At 39.6% G+C, this 27,389-nt stretch overlaps 1 protein-coding gene across 3 annotated transcripts in view; it reads left to right on the top strand.

The window, feature by feature from the left end:
- Positions 1-27,389, top strand: part of MYBL2 (MYB proto-oncogene like 2) — a 779,549-nt gene that overhangs the window by 603,253 nt on the left and 148,907 nt on the right. For all 3 annotated transcript variants that reach the window (XM_044090138.1, XM_044090137.1, XM_044090139.1), the window contains exon 10: positions 2,205-2,344. In XM_044090138.1, coding sequence (XP_043946073.1) covers positions 2,205-2,344 — 140 coding nt within the window. The remainder of the gene's footprint in view (positions 1-2,204; positions 2,345-27,389) is intronic.

Here is a 27,389-nt window from a genome sequence, read left to right as displayed (position 1 = left end):
TATGGGTAATGGAGAAGCTTGAAAGCTTTTTGGTTACCATGAGCGTTGGTATCAGACGAGTGAGATCCAAACTTGAACAGTTGAAGAATGAAAATGGAGAACACAGAGGGAACATTATGATGAATACAACTCCTTTTACTTGTTGCCCCACCCAGATGTGTCCCCATTAATAGCCTTGCCCACTCTGGAAGACTTCCTCAGACTCCTTTTATTGAAGTGGCTGATCGCACCTCTCCTTGGTGAATCACCCAGATGTGATGTGTCTTATTCTGCAAGTTTGAACATGTATGTTCGCATCTAAAATTCTGGAAATCTTGACTACAATATCAAAGCCACTTTTTAGGAATACTTGCAAGGAAAAGTGGTAAAGGTTTTTCATTGGGTAGCCAGTGAAAGCATGAAACCTAATCAAGTAACTATAAACAGAGCCTTAACTACTTGGCAGATGTTTGAGAGAGGGCTCAGTCCTCAATTAAGGTTTACTTAGTGTTCTCAAATTACCATAAGCACCAGAACCTGTTGCCCTTGGTCAACTCTAAGATATGCAAGACTTTCTTAAATAGTACATTCTTCTTGATACTGCCGAATAAGGGACCTTTTGTCTCCTTGAGAACTGTACTTCACTTCTTCACTTTGGAGGCACTGCAGAAATTCTGTTTGATCTGGGTGCTACGGCAGATCTCCAATCCCAATCTTAGGAAATGCTCTCAACGGTGGTTATAACTTCTAGAAGAGTTTCAGAAATACAGGCCTTGTAAGTTAAGCCCTTTTGCTTGACTCGTGGTAAAGTCAGTGTTGACCTTCTTGACAATAAGTAGCAACCAAAACCCTCCTAAATCAGTCCATCAGTCTTATCTGTGTATTTCCAAAAAACAAATACCATTAGGAAGACAACGAAGGTGCCTACCACTCTCGCTGAATGAGCCAAATAAACAGTGGTGTGTCATTATCTGCTTTCAATAATGAATACTTTGAGCAATCTAATATCATTTTTGACAGAGTGACTTTGGATACCCAAAGGCATTAGCTGTGTTGTACAAAGACACACACAGCTGATCCTTCTTTCACATTGCCTTACTGTTGCTAAAGTGAAATCTTAGCTTTCTGTAGACATCCATGGAATGCATGAGTTATTATTTTGTATTTTTCCTTTTGGAAAAAATACAGATAAGGTTGATGGACTGGTTTGGCATACCTTTCAAACACTTTATGCAAGATTTATGGTTCAAGTCCAAAACAACACGGGGGATAATAGGGTTGCTTTTGATAATGGTAGCCTGTATTTCAGTTATAGCTGCAAACAGGAAGCATGGAAATGGTTAAAAGTGTATTTCCCTTTGCCTTTAAGAATACATAGTTTACATAATTTGAAACCTTATATTTTATTTTGTGTTCCACAAATTATATTAACATTTGAATCTGCTTTAGAGTGAAATGGATGGCTATATCTTACCTTTCCTTTTTTTTTAAATGTGTGCTACATTGGTTTCAATGTATTCAACTTTGGGGGAATTTAATTGTAGTAGAATCTAGATTATAGGAACTATTTACAAGAAAAGCTGGATAGGAAATTTCTTTTGTCTAGATGTGGCTAAGTAAGGATTTGGCATGCATATATTTGTAAAGAGAACAGAAGACGTGACTGGAGCACATACCCCCAGTAGGGAAGTTGCTGCCTTGATTTTCATGTTTTGATATTGTCCTAGCAGAGCTGAAAAGTGTTCATCTACAGCTAAAATCCACTGGTTATTTACAGCTGTTTCTTTGAAGTTGTGATTATTTTTTTATATTTTATTTCTGAAATTCTGATTTGTCGTTGACTAAAACAAATGTGTGGCCTGTGACTTTAATAGGACATGCTGGAGGGATAGATTTGTCTGACAGTGACTGCCTTCTTACCTGAGGTAGTGCCCTCAACCCTCCTGGACATGGGCAGTCCTTACTAAATAATATTGACCAGGATATCTATGGTATTACATTGGGATGAAACAGCTAGGCTTGAAATGACCTCCGGGTCGATAACGTGGTAACCTCCTATGATCCTGCGAATATACCACCAGTAAAAATGTCTTAGCTCAATGTTTTTTTCTTATGTCCTTTTAGCTGTATATTCATAATTTTGATTATTTTAAGTTTTATAGTAAACATGTTTCATTAAGACAGTCACATTTCTACTAACCAAGTTACCTACAATTTTGTGGCAGTTTCTCAATTTCTGGACTAAGCAGGATGTTTTAGATATTGAAAATCCATCTTTAACCTCCACCCCAGTGTGCAGTCAGAAAGCAGTTGTGACAACACCTTTACACAGAGACCAGACACCTCTTCTTCAAAAGGCTTTAGCGTAAGTATGATGTAAAGTAAATTGAACAGATGTTTGAATGTAAATTCATATTGGATTATGTTTGCATAATCATGTTATGGCATGTCTTTCTGTTTCTATGTTGTTCGACATGCAACTGAAGTCTAAGCTTTAAGTTTATTTTGAACTTGCTAAGGTTTGGAATTTTTCAGTTATAGTTTACATTCCAATCTTGAGTAGTCTTAGGTCTGTAACAAAGCCACCTGGAGATTTGGAGAGTTTGCTGTACTGCAGCTATCAAGTGACCACAGATTTCAAGTACAGGTTGGAAATGTATTGTGTAAGGAAGGGAGTATATTATTTATTGTAATGTGTAATATTCTTCCATTCTCCTAAATGGGAAAGGAAGATGACAAAACATAACCAACACTGACCAAAGTGAGTATCACGCACTGCTGTTTAGTTGTAATTTATACATCTCCTTGAATAGATTTTTCCTTATTTTGGCTTTTTGGTGGGTCTTCTGTGCAACTGTCAAAATGGCTCTCTTAATGATACTCAGACACGTGTCATAGCGGAGAGTGATCCCGCTTGGTCTGTCACTTTGTAAACATATGCATTGCTTTCTCTTATTGTACAATACCTTGCATACCTGCAGTGTTTGGAGATCAAAGTGCTGTTCTTCACCATTGTACTGCACTAGGAATGCTATATTTTTGAAGGTTATGCACTTGGATCCTCTCATTTCCCCAAGGTCATATATTTTTTTTCAAAATTGTTTTTATTGAATATTTTAACAAAACAATATATGATAATAGGAATATTATAAAACAAATATACCTATCTAAAAGAGCAATAATGAACAACTAAATAACTGTTTACAATGGTGTCTACTATAAAACAGTTTTTTTAAACAGAAAAAGAGATGTGGTAAGAGTAGTTGTTAAAGTCTGTTTATCCAGCAGTTCTCTGAATTTCAACCATGTATTATATGAAGAGTTGATTTTAGATGTTCTTGTCTTGATCGTGATAAGGTCAATATGACAGCCTTCAGCTGCCAAGTGTACAAATTCTTTCATAGTAGGAGTGGTCTCATTCCTACTGTTCTTGGTGATGACTTTTCTTGCTAATGCTAAGATATCCCATAAATGAGGTTATTATTTTTGTGACATAAGTCGGAATAGGTGTATTAAGACTGTAGGGCAGGATTCGTATTATCCAAATATGTTTTAAGATTTATACAATCATAAAACATATGCTGCCAGTCAGCTTTAACATTTAGTTTACATCTCTTGCATCCTAAGCCTTTATTAAACATCGATTCAACTTTGTGTTGTGATAAAGGTTCTATGTGAGAAGTTTCAAGAGAACATCCTCCACCTAAGTGATGAAGTAGTTTGTTTTGAAGATTGGAGTAACAAGTCTAAATAATACCAATAGTTTTCTCTGTGGCATATTGTTAATTTCTTAAGTACCTTGTATATTTTAGATAGAAGTCTATTTCCAGTTATATTCTGGTGCATTAGAATAATGAGTAAAATCAAGGAATGTGGGGAAAGAATTTCTAATTATTGGTTCCATTAGATTAATCTTATGTTCAACCAGTTGTCTACTATTTTGAATTTCTAACCATGTGTCATTGCTTAACTCAAACTTATTAATGATATGGTCAGCATTTTGTAAATTCCCATTGTCTGGTAATTGATACCAATATAACAGCCTTTTGTCTTTAAATGTAGTCATGGTTGTTAAATTAAATGTATTAATATTATTTTGAGTGTAAGCAATTAGAAATATAAAGCAATTTATGCTCAGGGTTCCTGAAAATGAAATTTTTAAAGGAGGTTATTATTGTGTTAATATAATAAGAGTTAACTGGTTTGTTTTTCTTTTCTATAAAATAATCTTTTACTAACCAATGAAATTTATTAATAGTTACATTGGTATGATATGCTTTTGTTAAATTATTGGATTTATACCAAATATTTCCCTGAATATCTTTCCATTTGGCATTATAATTATTTAACCAAAAAATCCTCTTAAGAATTGAGGATAAGGAATACAGTTCTAAATCTGGGTGACCAATACCACCCTATGTCCAGTCTCTAATTTGATGGTTTAAAGCCAGTCTGGGTTTATTAGGAAACCATACAAATCTCAGAAACAAAGAATTATACTCTTTTATATTTTTTGGGAGTGGGAGGGATAAATATTGTATTTTATATAATCATTTTAATTAAGAAATCTCTCTCTTCCATAGTGAAAAATAATGTTTCCATTTATTAAGAGTTTCTTTTATAGAATTTAAGTTATTATAATTAAGGGTTGCTTTGTCTTTAATATTATCAGACAAGATTATCCCTAAGTACAGTGTATATAACCTTGTTAAAATGCCAGGGTTTTGTGATATAAAAAAATGAGACCACAGTAAATAATTTTAAAGCTTCTTACCTTTAATCTGACCTATAACCTGTACGATTCAATTAAAAAAACAAAAAATCCATTGGGAGGGGGGGGGGGAATGTAAAAAATAAAAAACACATAATACTCTGGTTCCGTAAGTGTGCTTTGTCTTTAATATTATCAGACAAGATTATTTCTAAATACAGTGTATATAAAACGTGTACACACCCTTGTTAAAATGCCAGGGTTTTGTGATATAAAAAATGAGACCACAGTAAATAATTTTAAAGCTTCCTACCTTTAATGTGACCTATAACCTGTACAATTCAATTGAAAAACAAAAAATCCGTTAGGGGAAAAAATGTAAAAAAATAAAAAACATATAATACTCTGGTTGCGTAAGTGTGCACACCCTTAAACTAATACTTTGTTGAAGCATCTTTTGATTTAATTACAGCATTCAGTCTTCTTGGGTACCAGTCTTATCAGCATGGCACATTTTGACTTTGCAATATTTGCCCACTCTTCCTTGCAAAAGTGCTCCAAATTTGTCAGATTGCGAGGGCATCTCTTGTGCACAGCCCTCTTCATGTCACCCCACATATTTTCTATTGAATTTAGGTCTGGGCCATTCCAAAACTTTAATTTTCTTCTGGTGAAGCCATTTTTCTGTTGATTTGGATGTATGCTTGGGGTCATTGTCATGCTGAAAGGTGAAATTCCTCTTAATCTTCAGCTCTGTAGCAGACGGCTGAAGGTTTTGGGCCAAAAGTGACAGGTATTTGGAACCGTTCATAATTCCCTTCACCTTGACTAGAACCCCAGTTCCAGCTGAAGAAAAGCAACCCCAAAGCATGATACTGCCACCACTATGCTTCACTGTAGGGATGGTGTTCTTTTGGTGATGTGAAGTGTTTTTGCCAAAAGGTTCATCTTTGTCTCATCAGACCATAACACATTTTCACACATGCTTTTGGGAGACAATGTATTCTTTTGCAAATTTTAGCTGGGCCTAGATGTTTTTCTGTGTAAGAAAAGTTTTGCTACCCCACCTCATAGTCCAGACATATGGAGAATATGGGAGATTGTTGTCACATATAGTACACAACCAGTACTTGCCAGAAATTCCTGCAGCGCCTTCAGTGTTGCTGTAGGTCTCTTGGCAGCCTCTCTGACCAGTTTTCATCTTAGCTTTTCATCAGTTTTGGAGGGATGTCCAGTTCTTTGCACTGTTACTGTGTTGTCCCATATTTTCTCCACTTTTAATGACTGTCTTCACTGTGTTCCATGGTGTATCCAATGCTGTGGAAATTTTTTTGTACCCTTCTCCTGACTGATACCTTTTAACAATGAGATCCCTTTGATGCTTTGTAAGCTCTCTGTGAACTATTGCTTTTGCTGTAGCAGCCAACTGAGTAAATGTCAGGAAAATCCTACTAGGACAGCTGAACTTTATTTAGGGTTAATCAGAGTTTCTTTAATTGATGGCAGGTGTGTACCCAAAAAGACTGAAAGCTATAATTAAATCAAAAGGTGCTTCAAAAAAGTATTAGTTTAAGGGTGTGCACACTTAAGCAACCAGCGTATTGCACGTTTTTGTTTTTTATTTTTTATATTTTTTCCCCTAACAGATTTGTTTTTTGCAATTGAATTGTACAGGTTATAGGACACCATAAAGGTGGGAAAAGTTTTGAAATGATGTACTGTGGTCTCATTTTTTTATTTCACAAAAACCTGGCATTTTAACAGGGGGTGTGTAGACTTTTTATATCCATTTTAAGTGATCTTTCACAATATATTTGTGTAATTTCTTATCTATTTTATTAATATTATAATTAACAGGTAGTCGTTTAGTCTTAGTCTCATTAAAACTGAGTCCCGATTTCTTCTGGAATACTTCTATTGACTGGAATACCGCAATAAGAGAAGAACTGCAATCAGTCAAATAAATGTTGTCATCTGCAAATAATTGTATTTTTGGGATTAAATCATTATTTATTAGTATGCCTTTGATGTTTTTATTTGATCTTTTATCATTTGCAAAAGGTTACATGACTAGAGCAAAAAGCAATGGGGACAAGGTACAACCCTGTTTAGTACCTTTAATAATCATGATTGATTGGGAAGTATCTGAGCTTATCTTAATGTATGTAAAGGAGTTTGATTAATTGTAAGAAATTGCTTGAAAAACTACATTCCCTCTAATACTAATAATAAGTACTCCCAATTAACTGAATCAAATGCACTATTGATATCCAGACTAACCAAAGGTAGTTCTTTTTTGAATTATTAGTATAATCATTTATTGATTGCCGCGGTAGCATTGTTGCCTCACAGCAAGAGGTTCTCCTGTTCGATTCTTGGCTAGAGTGCGGGGAGTGCCTTCTGTGTGGAGTCTGCATGTCCTCCCTGCAGTTGGGTGGGCATTCGAAAGACATGCTAAAATGCGTGTGCCTTTGTGGAAGGTTGAACGTCGAGCTGGCACCTCGACGTTCGAAAAAATCTACTGCCAATCATTAGAGGACCGGAGTTCCGCTGTGGCGACCCCTAACCGGGAAAAGCCGAAAGACAACAACAGTCTCTTGATATTATCATAGGTGTTCCTCTTCATTACAAACCCAGTCTGATCATTGTTTATCAACACTGGTAGAAAATGTTTTATTCTAGAGACATAGATTGCCATGAATATTTTATAATCTGCATTTAATAATGAAATTGGTCAGTATAAAGAACATTGTGTTGAGTCCTTGTCCAATTTTAAAAATGGGGATATTGGGGTATATTCCCAGAATGGTGGTACCTTTGTAAGTCCTTTAACTATTGAAAAATACCTCTAGTAAAATACTCAAAGCATCCTTAATCATCATGTTGTATAGTTCAGTTATTATACAGTCATTTCCAGGTGCCTTATTGGGTTTTAATTTATTCATTTTAAATAACTGAGTTCAGAAATTGATGCAGGCTTGTCAGCAATTTTTATTTGATGATCTGACAGTCTATTTTCAGTATATTTTTATTAAATGTTTTAATTCGATCTTGTGTATCCATTATTGGTTTGTAAAATAGAAAAATAAAACATGGTGGCAACAAACATGGCAGCCAGTTAGAAGCAAAAATATGTGTTCATTCGGATAATAAATTGTAAGCACTTTCGCATGGAACAACCATGCTTCATCAGACTCTTAAAAACCTTGAAAGCCACTATATATATATATATATATATATATATATATATATGTATATATATATAGGCAGTCAGTCATTCATTTAAAACAGTTGTTGTCATGGTTAATAATCAAGTGATACACATACATTCACTTCAACTAGCACAAGAAGTAAACAGATCTTACAATTCATAATACGTTCACAAAAAACATTATACAGACTTTATAATGAGTTCAAAAGATTTTCAAACACAGCATACTTAAAAACATCTTTTTAAGTCAATTGGCTGCATATCTGATAAAAACTATGTATATATGAATATATATATATATATATATATATATATATATATATATATATATATATATATACACACACACACACACACACACACACACACACACATCCTTAATTACTCACTAATCCAAGTACATAACTCAAACTTAGATATCAAGTAATGCATAAAAACAACACCTTGTTAAATCATTCTAAAAAAATAGCATCAAGTGTTCAACTTTATAGCATAATAATAAATCAGTGCACTACCACTCTAAGATTCTAAAATAAAATTTAAGCGCACATTAACACTTCTCCAAACATTAAAGTTGCCAAAGCTTTTTAAGCAACTTAAAATAAGATTAGAACATACTTGTTTTCGTTCCAGCATGAATATTTATTGAGAACTAAGCAATGCCCGATCATTCTAAAAAATGGCATCAAGCGCTCAACTTTATAACAAAATAATAGAGCAATAAACTAGCTGCTTCACATAAGGACATTTGCTTCATTTTGGAGCTCTAAAATTAAAATTCAAACACATACCAAAAATCATTTAGTCAAACTTGGTTATGATTTCTCTCACACAGTGGAAATCATTTGGAACTTCCTGATCTCCCTAATTCTGACTCACCCATCAATCAACTCGGGTGAGTCAACATCCCACATACCAGCATAGTGTGAGACGAGAGAAATCGGCTTGCTCTCTGGTATGTGTTTGAACTGAAGTTTGCAGCTTCAGCGATCATATACTGATTACTTTCTCGAGCTGGGATAAGTGACATTTTTGATAAATCTTTTCTTCAAAAGTTGGTATTTGTGAGTTTTTCTCTTTCTCTGATAACTAAATTAACCCTCCCCTACCTACTTATCACAGGCGTTGGGGTTCTACTGCCTCCTTTTATTTCTCTTTGATATAAACGGTTGATTAAGACATTAGTCTTTTTTCTTAATACTTGTAGTCGTCCTTCTACAGTTGATTGTTATTATTGTTAGTATTAGTAGTTTTTTTAGTGTGCTTATTAATAGTTCTCTAAGTTAGTTAGTCACGTTGTGTGTGTGTGTTTATGCAGTTTAGGGTGTAAAATATTTTGCCTTGTGTGTTAAATTGTTTGGAGTGGAATAAAATATCTGAGAAACCAGTGGGGTTTAAGCGCTGTTCTGACTGGACACAAAATTCCACAGTCGTATCCTCATTCTAAATCTGTATACTGTTTGGGCCCGGAACATTTAAGTTCTTTTTGTTCAGTTTGTGAGGGATTTAATCCCAGGGCCATTTCGGACCACTGGAATAAATTGCTACTAAAAGGGATGATTCTGGCTTATGCTGCTTCATCTCTAGGGGCTCAAACCCCCTCAAGGACTCGTACAGGATCTTCAAATCCGAGAAGGTGCCTTCTAGGGCCTACTTGGAACTCCCTACCAAAGTTGGGAAACTCTCGGATCCGAATTCCTCGGATCATAGGGCCAAGTCTTTCTCTTCGGATCCTACACAGACCTTTGATCCGACAGAAGTTATTTCTATATTGTCTTTGCCCAGGCCCTCCACCTCCAGGTTGGATCCGAAATCTCGGAGCTGTACACCTTAATATGCTATGCGGACAGTGTCCCCTACCATACCTTCACAGATTTTACAGATTCCCAAGGGACATTCAAGACCTGCATCTGACACTTCCTCCATGTTTTGTAGGACTCTGTCAGCTCTAGATATGGAAAGACTGATGAGGAGATTCCTCAAGGCTCAAATTCAGATGGGGGTCTTACCAGCGCTGGCCCCATCTGGATCCATGAGCTTTCAGACCAAGTTTCTACCATCTCCTTCTCTGATCCATTCTGTCGTTTCGGAGCAGGATTTGAGGCAGCAGAGTGAGTCTGCATCATATCCGAGATTGCTCTCTTTCTCAACTCTGATTACTTTGACTGGTTGTGCTCCCACCTTTTCAGATCAAAGCGAGCCCCGGATCCTTGGTGTTGGAGCTAGGTCCAGGGAGAGGGCTTCTGTTCTGACCTTGTCCGATCTGTTCATTCCTCTCAGAGGTTCGACCCTCAACAGTTCGGGTCCGGTCTTCTCTAAAAGCCATGGATCTGGGCTAGTCCCTTTGGACACTTCTTCGGCTGTTTCCGGTCCGAGAGGTGTAGAGAGGAATTCAATGGGTCCATTGGATTTCCAGTTTATGGAAAGGGACTTTCTCTGCACACAGAGCTCTGACTCTTCTTGCCTCTGATCTCAGTATGCATCCCTTACTGGATCTGCGTGTTGAAACCATTAGTTCTGTCTGTGGTCAGCCTGCCCCACGTTGCCTCCTGGATGTTCCCCTTGAAGAAGCCCCCCCCACTACTTCCGATACCTCCCCAGAATAACCCCTGAGGGGTCCATCGGTAGAGGTCCTGCAAAGGGAGACACACGCGCTCATGTTTGCAGTCCCTTACTGAAGATACCAACTTCGATGAAAGGGAAGAATCCCCATGATCACCATCAGAGGACGTATCCTTCAGAGATATCCTAGAGTCTAGAGATCCTCGGACAAAAGGGTGGATGGTCGGCCCAAACTCCTCCTCCTGAGGAGTCTGTTTTCTTGGAGGCATTCGGCATGGGCCCGTCTATGTCTTGGGTGACCCCCCCCCCCAGCAGATGACCTCATTGATTTGGTTTCCCGCTGGGCCTGGAAGGAGCCTAACACTACAGAATCCATTCCAAAGCATCCCAATAAGTTTTTGGTCCTTCCTAAAGACAGGCTTCACAGGTTAAGGGTATCTGGTTGATGCCATGGTTGTGGCAGCAGCCACCAAAAAGGAGCTAGCAGAACAGTGCTCCTCTGTCCATCCACCGAGCAAGGAGTCTCGAGCAATAGACAGATTTGTTAAGTGCATTTACGCCTCAGCAACCTTCACTCTGAGGTTATTAAAAAATTTGGCCCATTTTGCCAGATTGCAAAGGTATCTGGCCAAAGAGATTACTAATTCCCTTTGAGTTTATGTTGGACAAGGACTTAAAAAAGGTCTTTCCCCAACTAGCTACTTTTGTATCAGTGATTAATTCTTCCATGAGGCTCATTTCCTGTGCAGCAGAAGGCACCTCAAGGGCAGCCGGCTCAGGTATTGTTGTGAGAAGACATGCCTGGATGAGACTTTGACCTCACCAAATCCTTCAAGGTGCCTTTTGTGAATGCCTTCTTTAACGGCTCATGCTTGTTTGGGCCTACTGTGAAAGACACCCTTACCCGCAGCAAGCAGGAGGGAAATACCCTATCTGCCATAGCGATCAAGTTTTCTACCCCAGCATACCTTTTCTAGGAACCAGAGGGATGGTAAGAAGACATGGTATCGTAAATTACAGGGTTTCTTTTTTGATCAACGCAGGAACATTGACCATTTTTTGGCTTCTGTTCCCTCCATAATTCTATCCTTACTTCACTCTTTAAGGATCTAGTTGACAGATATTTCTAACTTCCATTCTGGAATGGATTTGTGCTCTTTATCTGCTTCTAAGCTTTGTAAAGCTTGCATAAAAGTAGTCTTTTTACTTAGACCCCCTCCTATCAAAGTCCCTTCTCCCTCTTGGGATTTAACATTAGTACTTTATTGTTTTACTCAGAAACCTTTTGAACCACCTGATAAATGCAACATCAAATTTCTGTCCTGGAAAACAATTCTGTTGGTAGCTGTTACATTAGCTGAAAGAATTCTGAATTGCAAGCTTTGTTTTCTAAAATGTCATATCATTTTTCATAAGGACAGAGTTTCCTTCTACACTAACCCACCCTTTATGCCCCAAGTAGCCCCAGAAACTAGTATTAATCAGACCATCCAATTGCCAGTCTTTTCCTCTAATTCTTCTAATAAGGGAGAATACTTCTACATCTCTTGGATAGCCACGGCGGTGCAGTGGTAGCATTGATGTCTCACAGCAAGAGGTGCTCCCGTTCGATTCTCGGTTGGAGTGTGGGGAGTGCCTTCTGTGTGGAGTCTGCAAGTCCTCCCCGTGGTTGTGTGGGCGTTCGAAAGACATGCGTAAATGGGCGTGCCTTCGTTGAAGGTTGAATGTCGAGCTGGCACCTCGGCGTTCATGAAAATCTACTGCCAATCATTAGCAGACTGGAGTTTCCGCTGTGGCGACCCCTAACTGGGAAAAGCCGAAAGACAACAACAACTTCTACATCTCTTGGATGTACACAGGAAGTTTCATTTCTACCTGCACAGAACAAAATGGTACAGGAAGTGAGACCAGTTTATCTTTTTTTCTCCAAAATGCTTGGACCAGGCAGTTTCTAGGATTACCATGGCCAAATGGAGTACTGGTTGCATTGCCTTCATTTATTCTAGTCAAGGTCTGGAATTGTCTTGTCCCTCCACAGCCCATTCGACAAGGTTTATGGATACATCTTTTGCCTTTTCCTCTAGGGCATCAATTGATGATATTTGTGCTATAGCCACTTGTTCAAAGATGCATACCATTGTGACTCACTGTAAATTAGACATTGTCTTCAGAAGTAAGGCTTCCTTTGGGTTGACAGTGCTCTTGGCATATCCTTCCTTGAGCCACCCAAGAGTAGCATAGCTGGGGACTCTGACCCAGTTGTGAGGAGGATTGTAATGGACAACATCAGATTTATTAGTTTTGTACTTACCATAACTTGACATCTGTGTTACCTGTTTTCATTCTTCCTCACCTTCCCACCCTGCCATCCCCTACAGAATTACTTGTGAAGATCCTAAGCATGGGGATCCTTCGCATCCACTTTGAGTTTCTCTCTTTTTGCATGTTTATCTTTCTTCTGTCCTGTAAGGCTGCAAACTCGATCTGAGGGAGTATGGGATGGTACAGGGCATTGTGGCAAGAGGGAGGAGCTCAAGAATAGGATCCAAGTCTGATAAAATGCAGCCAATTCGGATCCTAATTGTGAAGAGGAATGAAAATGGACAACACAGATGCCAAGTTATGAGAAGTACATAATTGCTAAATTGTCTTCACTACTGTATTTCTCCTCTCCTAACCCCTCCCCAATGAATAAACCTGCACCAAACATCACAGATAAGGCTATGGGGGGGTGGGATAGGAAAAAAAGAAAACTGCTTCATACACACTGCATACACCCACCATTTTATCGCTTAATTAGTAAAGAAGCACTCATAAACAGCATAACAGTCTAATTCTCTTAGAAAAAGCACATCCAAAGCTCATACATAACAACACCTCACATATTCCAATCAACCATGACATGTGAATTAAGAGTTAAAAAGTAAAACATCATAAAAATTTAGTCCATTCACAACATACTTATTTAATGTACTGTGAGCAAAACAAAAAGATAATCGTTGTTCAAAAGAAGAAAAATGTACAGACATTGATAGGAAGTGGAGGAAAAAGATAGTGTGGAGAATGAGAGGGGGGAGAGAAAGGAGGGGGCTATAGTAGGGCAATAGTAGTAGAGCTGAGGGTTTAGGAGCTTAGTTTAAGCAGAAGTTATTTACAGAGAAAGAATGTTAGAAGATGCAACAGGTTATACGATAGGACAGACTTAAGACTACGTGTGGTCAAAGCAATGGCATAATTTCAAGTTTAGTAGGTGGGATTTAGGCTTCTTTTTAAAACAGGGAAAGGAAAAGTTGGATCTAATATGGCGAGGGCGTTTGTTCCAATTTAATGAGACGGTGTGTTTGTAAAGTAGTTTGCCATTATTCCTTTTGGATTTATAAACTATGAGTAGATGCTGATCAGCACTATGGATAGGCTGGGGGGGGAGTACAGAGTAACATGGGAGGCTAGAGCAGGGCAGGCAGGAGAGTTGTTGAGTATGGAAAAGGTATGGAAAAGGTAGTGTGGAGTTGGTTGTAGGAGAAGGTGTGGAAATTCCAGTCACTGAAGTTTAAGTGAGAGGCAATGATGCAATGAGAGTGGTTGGTTTAGAATAAATCTGGCAGTTTTGTTGTATGTTTGTTCTAGTTTCTGCACTGAGGTAGTTTGGATATTGGTGAGGCTGGGGGAAGCATATAGAAGACTAGGTAAGAGAAATGTCTGCACAAGAGTGCGTTTAGTGGCAATAGTGAGGAATTTTTTGTTCATATAAAGTAGACCAAGTTTTGGTGCTTTTTTGATTGCCTGTTGTATGTGCAAGTCAAATTTTAGTTGGTCATCCATTATTACCCTAAGGAGTTTGGTCTATGAGGCAGGGGAAATAGTGGTGCCATCTAGGGAGGAAAGAGAAAAGTTGGATTTAAGGTGAGAGAGTGTTTGAGGTAGGGAAGAGAAGGAGCTGAGTTTTCTTTGTGTTAAGGATTAGTTGATTATTTCTAAGCCATTTTTCAACTGAGATAAAGGAATCCTGTGTTAGTGTGTGTAGTTCAGAGATGGTATTGGGGACAGGTAAGAGAGTAGAGTCATCTGCATATTGTATTACAGATTATACCATGAACCCCCCAAAACGTGCACGCTGATTGGCCAGCGTGCACATTGTAAATCGAGTTATACTAATGGAAAAAGGTCCGGTCGCCCGGACTTTTTTCCATTAGTATAACTCTACTTTTAAAACACTGTCTCGCTATGTTAAATGGGTTTAACATAGCGAGACAGCTTTAAAATAAGCAACGGAGACCTCCGTTGCTTATTTTAGCTGTCTCGCTATGCTAAACCCATTTAACATAGCGAGACAGGTTTTAAAAAGCAACGGAGAAAGCAAGATCTCCGTTGCTTTTTATTGTTCGCTATGTTAAATGGGTTTAACATAGCGAGACAGTTTTAAATAAGCAACGGACATCTCCGTTGCTTATTTTAAAGCTGTCTCGCTATGTTAAACCCATTTAACATAGAGAAACAGTAAAAAAAGCAATGGAGATCTTGCTTTCTCCGTTGCTTTTGCCCACAGCTCTGATGTACTGCGCAGGCGCGCAGTACATCAGAACTGCCACGGATGCCAGACATCTGCGGAAGGGCAGTAAACAGGCATTATACTATGCCATTATTTAAGAAAAGTAATAGTTTCTTTTCTTAAATAATGTCATGGTATAATAGCAATAACCCACTTCTGGGTGTGTGTAATGCTGTATTTACCCACGGTTGGCTTTGGGTTATTGCTATATGAGATACTGCAGGATGAATATAAGTTGTTGGTAAAAATGTTGAAAAGGAGCGGTCCAGGTATGGAGCTTGGGATACTTCTGTTTGAACAGCAAGGAAGGGTGAGAAAGCTTGCTGCCTTCTAACAGCTTGTTTTCTGCCAATACGGTAGGATTGGAACCAGCCAAGAGTAGAAGGAGAGAGGTTTAGGTCTGAGAGTTTAAGAAGGATGGGATGAGACAGTGTCGAAGGCTTTAGAGAGATCAAGGAATAGCCAGGAGACTACAGGTTTTTGTCCTTAGCTTCTGCAACCTTTTGAGTAAAGGATAATAAAGCAGTCGAGGTGCTGTGTTTAGGGCGGCAACCATGTTGCAAGGGGGCTGAGGAGATTTTCGTGAATGAGATAGGACAGTAGTTTAGTATGCATACATTTTGCAAGGATCTTAGACAGTGGTGAGAGAGTAGCGATTGGTCTATAGTTGGAGGGTTCAACGAAGTTGCCACCTTTGTGCAGAGGAGTGGTATAGAAGAGATGAGGGAGGAGTTTATCAGTGGACGGAGAGCATGGTTTTAGTTTAAGAAACAGGAATTTGATATATTTAGTTGAAACAGATCACAATGTAAAAGGCTGAGAGACAGAGGAGCATATAGAGGTTTAGGGAGAGGTGAGGGTGACACAGAAGTGTTGGGATGAGCCAGAGTTACCAGAGGGTAGGAGTTTAGAGATGCTGTCTTTCAAGTATTTGTTGAGTAAGCCTGCAGTTTCAGAGGGAGAGTGATAGGGGAAAGGGTTAAGGATGGTAAGAGAAACTTGTGCGGAGCAGGGAGTGTATAGTAATCCAGAATTCTTTAGAGTCATTTGGGTGAGTGCTTTGAAATTTAGTGAAATATTGCTGTTTTACATGATTTATGAGTTGCTTATAACCTTGGAGAAAGGTGAGAGTTTTAGTGGCTTGCCATTTTTTCCATAGAGCATCTCTTTCATACATGAAAGCATGAGTAGCTTTGGGGAGTCAGGGTGTGAAATTAGATTTGATTCTGATTTTGCAAGTTGGGGCAAGAGAGTTTAGGAAATCAAGGAAATGTGGTTGAGTTTAGTAACAGCATCGAGTGGGAGAGTTTTTAGGAAAGACCAGTTGATGGCAGAGAGTCTATAGTTAAAGGTTTCAGTGGAAAAGTTAGTCAGTTTCCTGCAATCTCTGTAGAGATGTGGTGCTTAGAGAGATGAGGAGAGTGCCTTAAGGTAGAGCTGAGAGAATGGTCACTAAGAGTCAGGGAAGGTAGAAGGGTTGCAATAGTTTGGAGAGTTGGTCAAGATCCCATGATATATATGTAAAGAAAGCTTATTATTAGAATTAATTTCTTAATGCTTATTAAGCTAAGGCATATATTTAATATGGAAAATAAAATATAGAATATTAGCTTAGCAATACAAATAGGAAAAGAAAAGGTAACATGTATTTACCTTATAGAGAAGTGAATCATTGTTTTCCTTCCTTTCACCTACATCTCCAGTAACTGATTTGGTAAACTTTGTCATGGAAAAATAATTTTGTTATTAAAACAGTTAACATCAATGTTATACTAAAGCTGAGAGTCATTTGTCCATTAGTTTCTTTTTCTTCTCATTGGATTTCCAGGTATTTACTTCTGCTCGTCTTTTCAAAGTACTATTGTTCCAGTCCATATCTTCAGCTTGGTCTAGAATTTTTTTTGTTTTTAAGAATGACAGTGCAGAGTCTGGGTCTTTACAGTGTCTAATTTCATCCAGAAGGAATATTTTGAGCTTGGCAGGAAAGAGCAAATGCACCTTAAACTGTATTTTCTTAAGTTCTTTTATAAGATGCAAAAACATTTTCTTTTGGTTATCACAGCATTGGAATAATCATTATCCGATCTTATTAGTTTGTCATCCAGTTTAAGAGGATATTTGGACAAGTCTGCTTAAGTATTAGCTCCTTGTCTTGATACGAGAAGAACTTAATAACTGATCTCTGTGAAGAGTTAGTTTTTGATGAAGTAGAAACTAGAGACCTGTGTGCTCTTTCTATACCATACGACATAGCTTCAGATAAATTCAGAGTCTTAGGAAGCCAGGCAGTAAGCAATCTGAACATATTTTCTCCTATTTTTTAGGCAGTCCAAAAATACAAATGTTATTTCTCCTGGATCTGTTCTCCAAGTCATCAATCTTGTTTAGTAATAAGGTATTCTGTCGCAGTAGAAATTCAATGTTTTCATCTTCGGATACCCTGCCTTTTATGTCATTAAGGGCATCTTCCACTCCACATATTGTTTTTCTGTTGTTTTAAAATGTCATGCATCTGTTCCACCTGTGTGGTGCAGTTTTCTTTAAAGCTGTCCAGTTTGTTATCCATTCTATCCATTTTAAAGAAAGTTTGTGTATGTTAGAGCAGACTGGAGGTCTTTCTTTAACGGCAAGTCCTGAGAGATTATCTTTGACTCATTTCACAGCTACGGCTACAGACATTTCAAATGAATAATTTGACAGGAAAAATTAAAATTTTTAGAAATTGTTTAGATAATATTCAGTGTAGTATCAGGTAACAAGTTTTGTTCAAAAATTGGTTTAGGATATTATAAAAATAAATTTTCCTGTTAGAAGTAGAAATAGAGTAGCAGAATAAGAAAACTGTGGTGCTAGCCTGTCAGCATCCTGGCCACACCCCCCAAGGTCAGATCTTTTGATGTCTTTCCTTATCTGTCTTGCAGTATTCTTCACCTAAGAGATCTCCTGCTAAGAATAGCGCAACATCTGGCCAGTATACCAAAGACTTAATTTCTTATAGGGGTCATGCATCATATGTATGCTTCCTGCACAAGATATAGGGCAATAGAGGTCACATATGGACACATTCACTCAGAACTTCTTTGCCACTAGTGCTAACACCATTATTGTATATTGGTCTGAATGCCCTTCTGCTGTACTTAAGCCTTTTTATCAGGTAAGTGCGCCCCACTGGGGTTTCATCTTTTCTTTTTTTACTGTTGTATGGTATTGTGTTCATGTCATCCAGAAAGGGAAAATGTCAGTGTGGGAGGCAGATTTCCCATAAAGATCATAATGATCGTTGACTTTTTTGCTTGGGTGCTTCCCGTGATCATATGCAATGCTCTGTCTGTCACTTGTTTGTACCGAAGACCCTCCGTAGTTGCCTCTCCTCCTTGTCCATTTATCTTTAGAACCAGCGACTTAAGCTGTTGGCTCAGGGTGCTATGGTGGAATCTTCCCATCCAGAGGGCCACCCATCTGCCAAGAAGAGGGCAAAAAAAGTTCAGTCCAATCTAATTGCTGCCCAGCCTTCTCTGTATGTCTTTCTAGAGGCTAGTGAAAGCCCTGAAAGACCATGTGGTGCTTGCTTTGGATTCCTCTGCTGTGAACCCCGTCAGAGGCTGACATGGATCATAGTTCTCTGACATCCTCGGAGGCTTTTCCAGCATCTGCTCCTGAAGTTGAGGGGGAACCATTGCTGACAATATCTGAGGGCCAAGGGGGGTTCCTCAGATATTAGTGAGAGGAACTTCTTACCACTATCATTGAGTCATGTCAAGGGTTTTATGAATGGACATCCTACAGAAAAGAAACGGAAAACTAAGGATCTCAGGCGTGAATGGCAGAATTTCACTCCGGGATTGCTTAATACATTAATGGCTGTGAAGCCTCCTCAAGGGGGTATCTGTTTCTGCTCCTTCTGGTCTTCCACTCCCCTTAAGGGGCCTAGGGAATTGGATTCCACAGATGAGGATTTGGATTTCGGGGAATAAATCCCCAGCTTATTCTTCTCAAATTCCCCCCACCCCCAGCCTATGTTTTGGAGGAAGAAGTTTAAGTCCAGACTCCCCCTTGGAAGAGTTGCCCTTTGGGAATACTGTTGCCCCCATGATGGACTATTTTAATTGGAATTATACCCAGGTCTTTGACATTCAAAAAAGGTACTATGAGTGCCTAAAAATGGAGTTTCCCAAACTGTCAGCTGTCATTCCTGTTCTGGCTGTCCTTTTGGGTACTTTTTCTACATCCTCTGTAGCCTCTGAGTCTCAGCCTCCTCCTCCAAAGAAGCCTGGTAGGTTCTTCAAGGTGCCTGAGGACTGTACATTTCTTTATAAGTGCCCTTCTGCTGATCCTTCTGCGGTATCAGCTTCTTCTGACAAACCTATTAAATTGTTACCATCTACTAAGCTCCTTCCTTCTGATATAGATAATTGAGCTATGGAAAGGTTGGGCAAGAAAATTTATAGAGCCACTACTTTGTCCTTGCGGCCATTAACTACCAGGCATATATGACCAGGTATGTTTTGGCCTACCTTCCCAGGTTTCTAGGGTAGTATCTGGCCTTCCTGATTCTAGAGGAAAGGCTTCTGTCCTTTCCTTGTTAGGATCCACTTCTCAAGTTGTCTGTCACTCTGTAAAGTGCAGCTTTAATGCTGCTGATGTGTCTTCCATGGCTGCTGGCTTTAGTTCAGTGATGAGGTGTTATTCTTGGCTACATCTTCAGGCTTTGCCTGATGATATCAAGGCCAAGCTTTTGAATGCACCTCTGGAAACAAAAGTCTTTTTGGGACTGCTGCTGCTGACTTAGTCTCTTCAGGATAAGGATAGGGCCTTGCAGGAACTTAAGCATACATGTCTTTCCCTTATTCCCAAGTTTCAGAGGAATATCCTTCTAAGTCTGCCTTTGTTCATAGACAGACTCTCCTCCCTCCTAAGGGTAAGAAAGGTTTTAGGCATGTTCCTTCTGCTAATTGTACTCACAGACTCCCTCCTCACAGAAGCATTATTTTCAGGATCAGCCTAGTTCTATTTGATGATTGGCCTTCCCTTCCCCTCAGCCGGGTTCCCTTGTCTCTGTGCCTCTCCTTGTCTCTTCCGAATTGGCTTCAGATCACATCATACTGTTGGGCTCTGTTGATTATCTGTTAGGGATACTTCATGGTGTGGAAGTTTCTTCCTGTCTTTTCAAGTATTTTTCAATCTCCTCGAGAACAGCTGCCTCAGTTTCCAGAGGTTCTGCAATCTCTCTTGGATCAGGGCACCATTTTACTCTAGAATGTTTTTTGTACATGGAGATCAACACCGGATCTTTGTCTGCTCAGCACCTTCCTTACGATCCCTTCTTTTCTGATGTTGTCTCCTCAGACCTTTATTCCTGTTCTGCTTACCCAGGCTTTTCTGGTGTATTTGTCGCTCAAGGATGCATACCTTCACGTACCCATTCATCTTCTACTTAGGAGTTTTTTTTACATTTCTCTGTTTTTCCTTGCATCGTCAGTTCTTTCCTTTACTCTGTGGTACCTCTACTTCCCCAGGGGTGTTCACTCCTGTCATTGCCTTTTGCAGTCTTCAAGGTATTCAACTTTTCTTTGTCTAGACAATCTGCTTAATCAAGTTCCTTCTCCCAGCAGTCTGTTACAGGATCTCCAGTTTAACACCTGTCTTTTACACAGTCTGTTTTTTATGATAAACCTCCAGAAATCAGTTCTGATGCCTTCCCAGGATCATGTTTTCCACAGATGCAGGCTTCAGTCTGTTGTCATGCTGGCATCTCTTCCTGCCCTCAAGGTTCTTTCATTGACAACTTTGTTTCCGGTCTCTTGCCCTGCTGTCATGTCCTGGGATTCATGACTTTCACCATCCCCATGCCCCTTTTCATCAGACTCCATATGAGGAAATGTTAGTGGTAACTCTAATTGGTGTTGCCTCAGCATTGCCACCTCCTGGCGTTTCTTGTTCATTTTCTTCCTTGTCTTAAGATTGAGCTTCTTTTTCACTCCCCAGTTCCTGCTCAGGAGCTTTTCATGGTTGCCTCAGACCGGGGTGTGGTGCTTCTTGTGCCCTCCTCCCCCAAAGATCCAAGATCTGTAACCTCCTCATCAGAAGTTATATCATATTAATATAGAAGAGATGAAGACTTTGCTTTTTGGCTGTGTAATCTTTTCACTCCTTTTTTCATTCCACAGTACCAACGTGATGTGGAATGTCAACAAGCAAGGGGGCACAAGGTCCTACCTCCTTTACAGACTGTGTTCAGGTATCTAAACTAGCTATCCAGTATCAAGTGACTCTTCAGTCAGTTTACATTCCGTCAGAGCACAATCTAGTGGTAGACTGTTTGAACAGGCCCAGAACACAAGTTCACAAATGCATGCTACACAAAGATGTGTTCCTAGACTTTGTCCATTAATGGGGTATTCCTCTGGTAGATGTGTTTGCCTCCCCTCTGAAAAGGCAACTTCCTCTATTCTGTTCGAGTCCCAAGTCCTCTGACTTGATAAGTGAATGCTATGTCTTTTCCTTGGAAGGGGATGTTTCTGTACACCCCCCCCCCATTACCATGAGTTCTGCACAAGATAAGGCAAGACTCTCCCAGAATCTTGCTGGTGACTCCCTTTTGGCCCAGACAGCATTTGGTTCCCCCTTCTCTCTCACTTGGCCATAGGCAATTTCCACAAGTTACCACTCTTCAGCTGGCACAATCTGTTTTAGCACCTCTTTTCTGAGGACGTGCTTCAGGTTCTGCAGGGGTCCAAGAAACCCACTACCAGAAAATCCGGTGTGTCCAAATGGAAAATATTTTCTGTCTGGTGCCTCCCTTACAATCTAGATCCTTTATCTGGAGAAGTTCCTCTGGTTTTCTTTTACTTCTGTGATCTTCTCCATAGTGGGTTGGCATATTCTTCGGTTAAAGCTCACTTGTCTGCAGTCTCTGCTTGTCTACCCTTGACTTCTCCTGTAGACTCTAGATTTCAGGTCAAACAATTTCATAAAGACATCCTTCATATCAGGCCCCTAGGAAGCCTATTCCTCCGCCTTGGGACCTCAGTTTCCTGCTTGAAAAGTTGACCCAGTCTCCTTTTGAGCCTGCTTATTCGGCTTCCTTGCAACATTGTTCTTAGAAGACAACATCTTTTGTCTCTTACTTCTGCCGAGTGTGTGTCTGAACTTCAGGCTATCTTGATTATTCCCTCTTTTTTTTTAGTTTTTCATCGAGGTGGTGTCTCTTCGCACTAATCCATCTTTTATGCCAGGGTGGTTAATGAGTTGTCCCTTAATCAGTGTATTCATCTTCCTTCCATTTTTCCTTCTCAGCAGTCTGTCAGTGAGAAGGCTTTTCACACCTTGGATTTCCATAGACAGCTCAGATGTTATTGAGATAAAATTAAAGTTATTCGCAAATCTGAGAAGTTTTTTGTTTCTTTTCATCCCAGAACTTTGTGTTTGGCTGTTTGTAAGCAAACCATCTCCTCCTGGATTTTTAAGTCAATTTCCTTTTGCTGTTATTTTTATGGCAAATGTCTCTCCTCATTTGTAAAGGCCCAATCTACTAGAGTAGTTGCCGCTTCTGTGGCCTTTTTCAAGAGTGTGGATACAGATTTTACCCTTGAGGCTGCTTACTTGGTCTGTTCATACCTTCACTAAGCATTACATGTTGGATATTATTTCCAGGGCTAGAGTAGCCTTGCTAGGGCGATCCTGCATGGGTTTGTGGAGGGTTCCTCTGTGTCTTTGTCCTCCCTAGCTTTCTCTTGAGCTCTTGTACTCTTTCTTAGGTGAAGAATACTGCAGTAGTGATGTGGAAGGGCATTGTACAATTGTGTAAAATCTTACCATAATAGTGGAGGAACTTCTCTTTAATGTTGCAGTATTTGGTCCCTCCCTCCTTCCCCCTCTGTCCTAAATATTGCTGTGTGTTCTGATTGCATTCCTGGTTGAGGCACCCTTCTGGATGCACATGTTCCTGTTTGTCCCTGAGGATATTCTGTTCCTCCCGGGCTTTTCCAGATGTTCTTCGTGTTTCACTGTTGCAGTCATCACATTTGGGTTATCTGCCTGCAGTACACAACTGTACTTTCTGAGTGATTGCATCTGTATATCACCTTTATGCCCTACATCTTGCACAGTGAGCATATATGTGACGTATGATGCCTAGAACAGCTGAAGGCTTTGGTATACTAGCCAGATGTTGGGCTATCCCTGGCAGGAGGTCCCTTTTGGGAAGAATACTGCAACAGTGAAGCGAAGGACATCTATTGTTATGGTAAGATTTTACACAACTGTACTTTTGTCATGTGCGTTTCTGAGTTGCTTCTGAAAATGCACTAGAAGCAAAATAAGTTGTTATCCTTAACATCAGACTTTATTTCAGGTGATCTTGTACAGTGTGTGAAACGGCTTCATACTTCAGGTTTTGCACCTTGTTTTTGGTGCTTTTGAGATTCTTGAGTCCCGATGCTTCCCCTCCAGGCCTTAACTTGTCATCCCTTTTGTGGAGTGTAAGCATCCATTTGCCCTCAGTTATTTCCTACTCTTTGAGCATTTCAAGCCTTCTCTTACAACAGATCATTTAGAAAATGTTCAACATTTGATGCCTAAGTAATAGTCTGTCTGAGACTACCTCCATTAGATCCTAAACTAGACCCCTTAAGAGGTATTACAACATCTAGATATCCCTTCTGCTACTGCTTTAACCACTTTGAACCCATTGTCTCCCTCTTATCCAAGAATAACTGGAAGCTTTGCCAGCTCCTAACGTCTAGCTGGTTTAAAAGTGGCCCAATGAAGAAACAGGGTTGACAGCTTATCCTTATGTTTAAGATTTGATCAGGTGGGCAAGCTTTAGAAGTTGTAAGCCTGATTTCTTTGCTAAGCTCTCTGCTTCACTAGTACCCTTATTCTCTTGAGCAAAATACCATCTTCTGTGGAAAAATGACTCCTCTTCATCTTCTTCAAGGGAGGTGTCTTCTTGACAACTACACTTGTATGCTAGATCTCTGGTTTGGTCACCACCAATCCTCATTTGTGTAGGCTGGTAGAGACCCTCATGTCTAGGGAAGAATAGGCTTTTACAGGTCTCTGAGCACATTTCGGAGTATGTACTAAGGGTTTGGGTTAAGTACTTCTGTCACCTTTTGTGGATAGCAGCTTGCTGATTTCAGTTGTCTGTCCTTAAAGCCCCTACCACCTTTGTGTTTGTGTTCGCCTTACTTCTGTCCACACTGTATTTCAGAAACTGTTAATGCATAATGCATTGTATCTGATTGGGAGTGGATGCAGCAGAAAATAGTGCAGCATTTGACCTTAATGATGGCTGTAAAACAAGCAGTGTAATTTTTCTTTGTTTATTTCTGGTAGATGCTTCCCAGTTAAGCTCTAGGCCTAATACCAATTTGGCATAGATAAGCAACTGATCTTTATGGAGAGTTACAGTAATAGTAAACTATAACATCAGATCTAATGATGTCTCTTCTGTCCACCTCAACTGCTGGGTTATTGGATTCATATGGATCTAACACTGGCAGATTTTATTTATTAATTTATTTTATTTTATTTATTTGTCTTGTGTACCAGGAAAGTCTGATTAGGTAATGCCAATTTTCAGCAGAGGACCAGGGAGAAAAGCTCCATTTGCTTACATTGCATTATGCTAAGTTCCAGTCAAATAGAGTAGTTACATTTCTATTTATATTTATATACAAACAGTAGTTACATTTTTACATATGCATTGTAAGACTATCCCCTATCCCCTGTATTCTGTCTCCTACAGGCTTTTAGGGGAGATATGTGCCTTGCATACAGGGCATTGTCAGACCCCACTCTGATGGACCTCCTGCATATCCACAAAACAAACAGCACCAGAATTACCCATTCTAAAGACTTAAACCTTGCCTGTGATATAAATAGGACCTGCTGGAGAGAGAGGTATGTATCCCAGAGACTACCCCATTTATGGAACATGATCCCCGTTCATGTGAAGCAGAGTTCCTCCCTAACCCAATTCAAGTGCAACTTGGACAATTGGATGGGAAACCTGAAATTCATCCCTGGTTTGGCACCTATGTCTCTAATGGACACGGGTAGCCTGTAAATGGTTCATCTCCCAGGCCCACGCCTACACTTATCAAGGGTAGCAGAGCTTGTCAGAGATTTGGGATACATAGCTAGGCTTAAAAAGGCCCTTGTGGTAGTTAGTCTATTAAACACATATGAACCTATAAGATTTTACAGAGCTGGAAGTTACTAAAGACAAAGTGGATTGTACAGGCACCAGTTATGTTTAAAATTGTTTTGTCATTTCAGTAAGAGGTTGGGAATATTATGTTTAAGGATAGTATTGTACAGTGAAAAAATGTTAACCCTGTGATGAGCACGTACAGGACCAGGACTGATTAAGATGTTGTTTAAGCAGTTGTTTAAAACAGAGTTTGTCGGAAAATTTTATTTGCATGGTGATACTATTTCAGTGTTTAGCATTGCACTGGGAGTTTGAGTTTATTTACACACTCAGATTTAGATGTTTGGATCCAAGGCTCAGGCTCTTCTTACCCGTAATTCTACTCCATTTTCTTGGTGCTTCAGGTCTAGTTTGCAGCTCGTATGCATTATACATCGTCCTTGCCCACTTCTTGGTGGTTCTTTTTTTTCAGATAAGTGAACTTTTTTTCTGGGATTTTTGCTTCAATTCATTGTCTTTTCTTCTTTTTCTCCTCCCATTTAGTACCCTAGCTTTCTGTTTCTTTTTTGTGCCTTCCCCATTCATGCCTTTGCCTCCCACTAAAAAATAAAAGTCTGTCTTCTGATACAGACTATAGTGTCAGAGTCCTTGTTGATAGTTTTCTGGTAATACTACATATAATATAGCTTTTTTTAGTATTGTGCTTTGGTGTTTAAAGAACTTTTTTTCCAGATGTGTGGCTTTTCTTCTTTCACCCAACATGAAACAAAACGATCAAAAGATGATTGACTTTAATAATTGGCTTAGTTTCTGGTGTCAGTCTAAGGGGAGTGCAGTGTTTGTCAGCATGGAAGGAGATGGTCAACAGACCATACTGCTTTGCCAGGGATGGTCTGCACCTCTCCCCTCTAGGCTTTTGAATAGTAGCTAAAAATTTGCCACGCCCCCCCCCCCGGTGCCTTTTTTAGGCAATGCCAAACTGAAAGTACTTGCGACATAGCAAATCAAAACCAAGAAAATCTTAAGGTATTACTGCTCGATGCTAGGAGTCTAAACAAAAAACGCCACCCCCTAGAAGCTCTCTCTACGCCCAGAGAATGCTGACATCTGTGCGGTCACTGAGACATGGTTTAAAGCCGCAGAGAGCATACCAACAGTGCAAGGTTATAATGCCTTCCACACATTTAGGCCAGCTACTTCATAGGCAGGGACTAAAGGCGGAAGTGTCTTTATTTACATAAAAAATAAATATACTTCAAGGCTGGTCAAACAGGACAATGCACTTCAGCTGCTCCATGTCCAAATCACCATAGGTAAAATCCAATACCACTTCCTTGCAAGCTATAGGTCCCCTCTTTGACCCAGGAAATCCATGCCATGTATTTAAACTTATTAGAAACACTAACCATCCAACCCAGTACCATATTCATGGGTGACTTTAATTCCCCAACTATTAACTGGGAATCCTACAAGACACCAAACGTTTATGCACAGATTCCTGGATTTTGTAAACACAAACTCCCTGGACCAGATAGTCAATACACCAACCAGGGGTGGAACCATACTGGATCTGTTCACTAATGTGGGAGACTGCTGCACACCCCCTACTATAATGCCTTCCCTGGTAAGCTCAGACCACAAAATGATCTCCTTTGAAGTAGAAATAAAACCTGGACCCCCAGCTAAACTTGGAATGTTCAGGAACTATTCTAAGACTAATATCCTGCTATTAAGTGAGAACTTGTAAAAATGTCAAGCCCCCATAAACCCTGAGAAGACTGCTGGCTATGCAGAGCTGTTCACAGAAACCCTATACAAGCATGTTAATAGCTGCATAGAAGCAGTTGTACCCACCAGAAGTACAGAACTAACTCAAAAAACACACCACCCTGGTGGAATCACAAAATCAATAGGCTGTATAACAGGAGGAAGAAAATTATGGCAAACATTTGGAAGTGCAGCACACCCAGCAGGATAAAAGCAGTCTCATCAAACTAAATAAACAACTCGGAGGACAAATAAAGTCTACCAAAGCCAAATTTGAGCTATGTTTGGCCTCCCAGGCCAAGGGCAACCACAAAGCATTCTTTAGCTATGTCCGCAACCTCAAAGGAAATATACAGTTGTGTGCAAAGGTCATTGTGAAAGGAGCCATCTATATTGAGCCAGAAGTTAAAGCAAACATCCTGGCTGATAAATTCAGCTCCAACTTTACCCC

This window comes from Protopterus annectens, chromosome 12.part0 (genome assembly GCF_019279795.1).
Source record: "Protopterus annectens isolate FY-2018-M chromosome 12.part0, PAN1.0, whole genome shotgun sequence".
NCBI classification, from domain to species: Eukaryota; Metazoa; Chordata; order Ceratodontiformes; family Protopteridae; genus Protopterus; species Protopterus annectens.
This window is presented reverse-complemented; position numbering and strand designations above follow the sequence as displayed.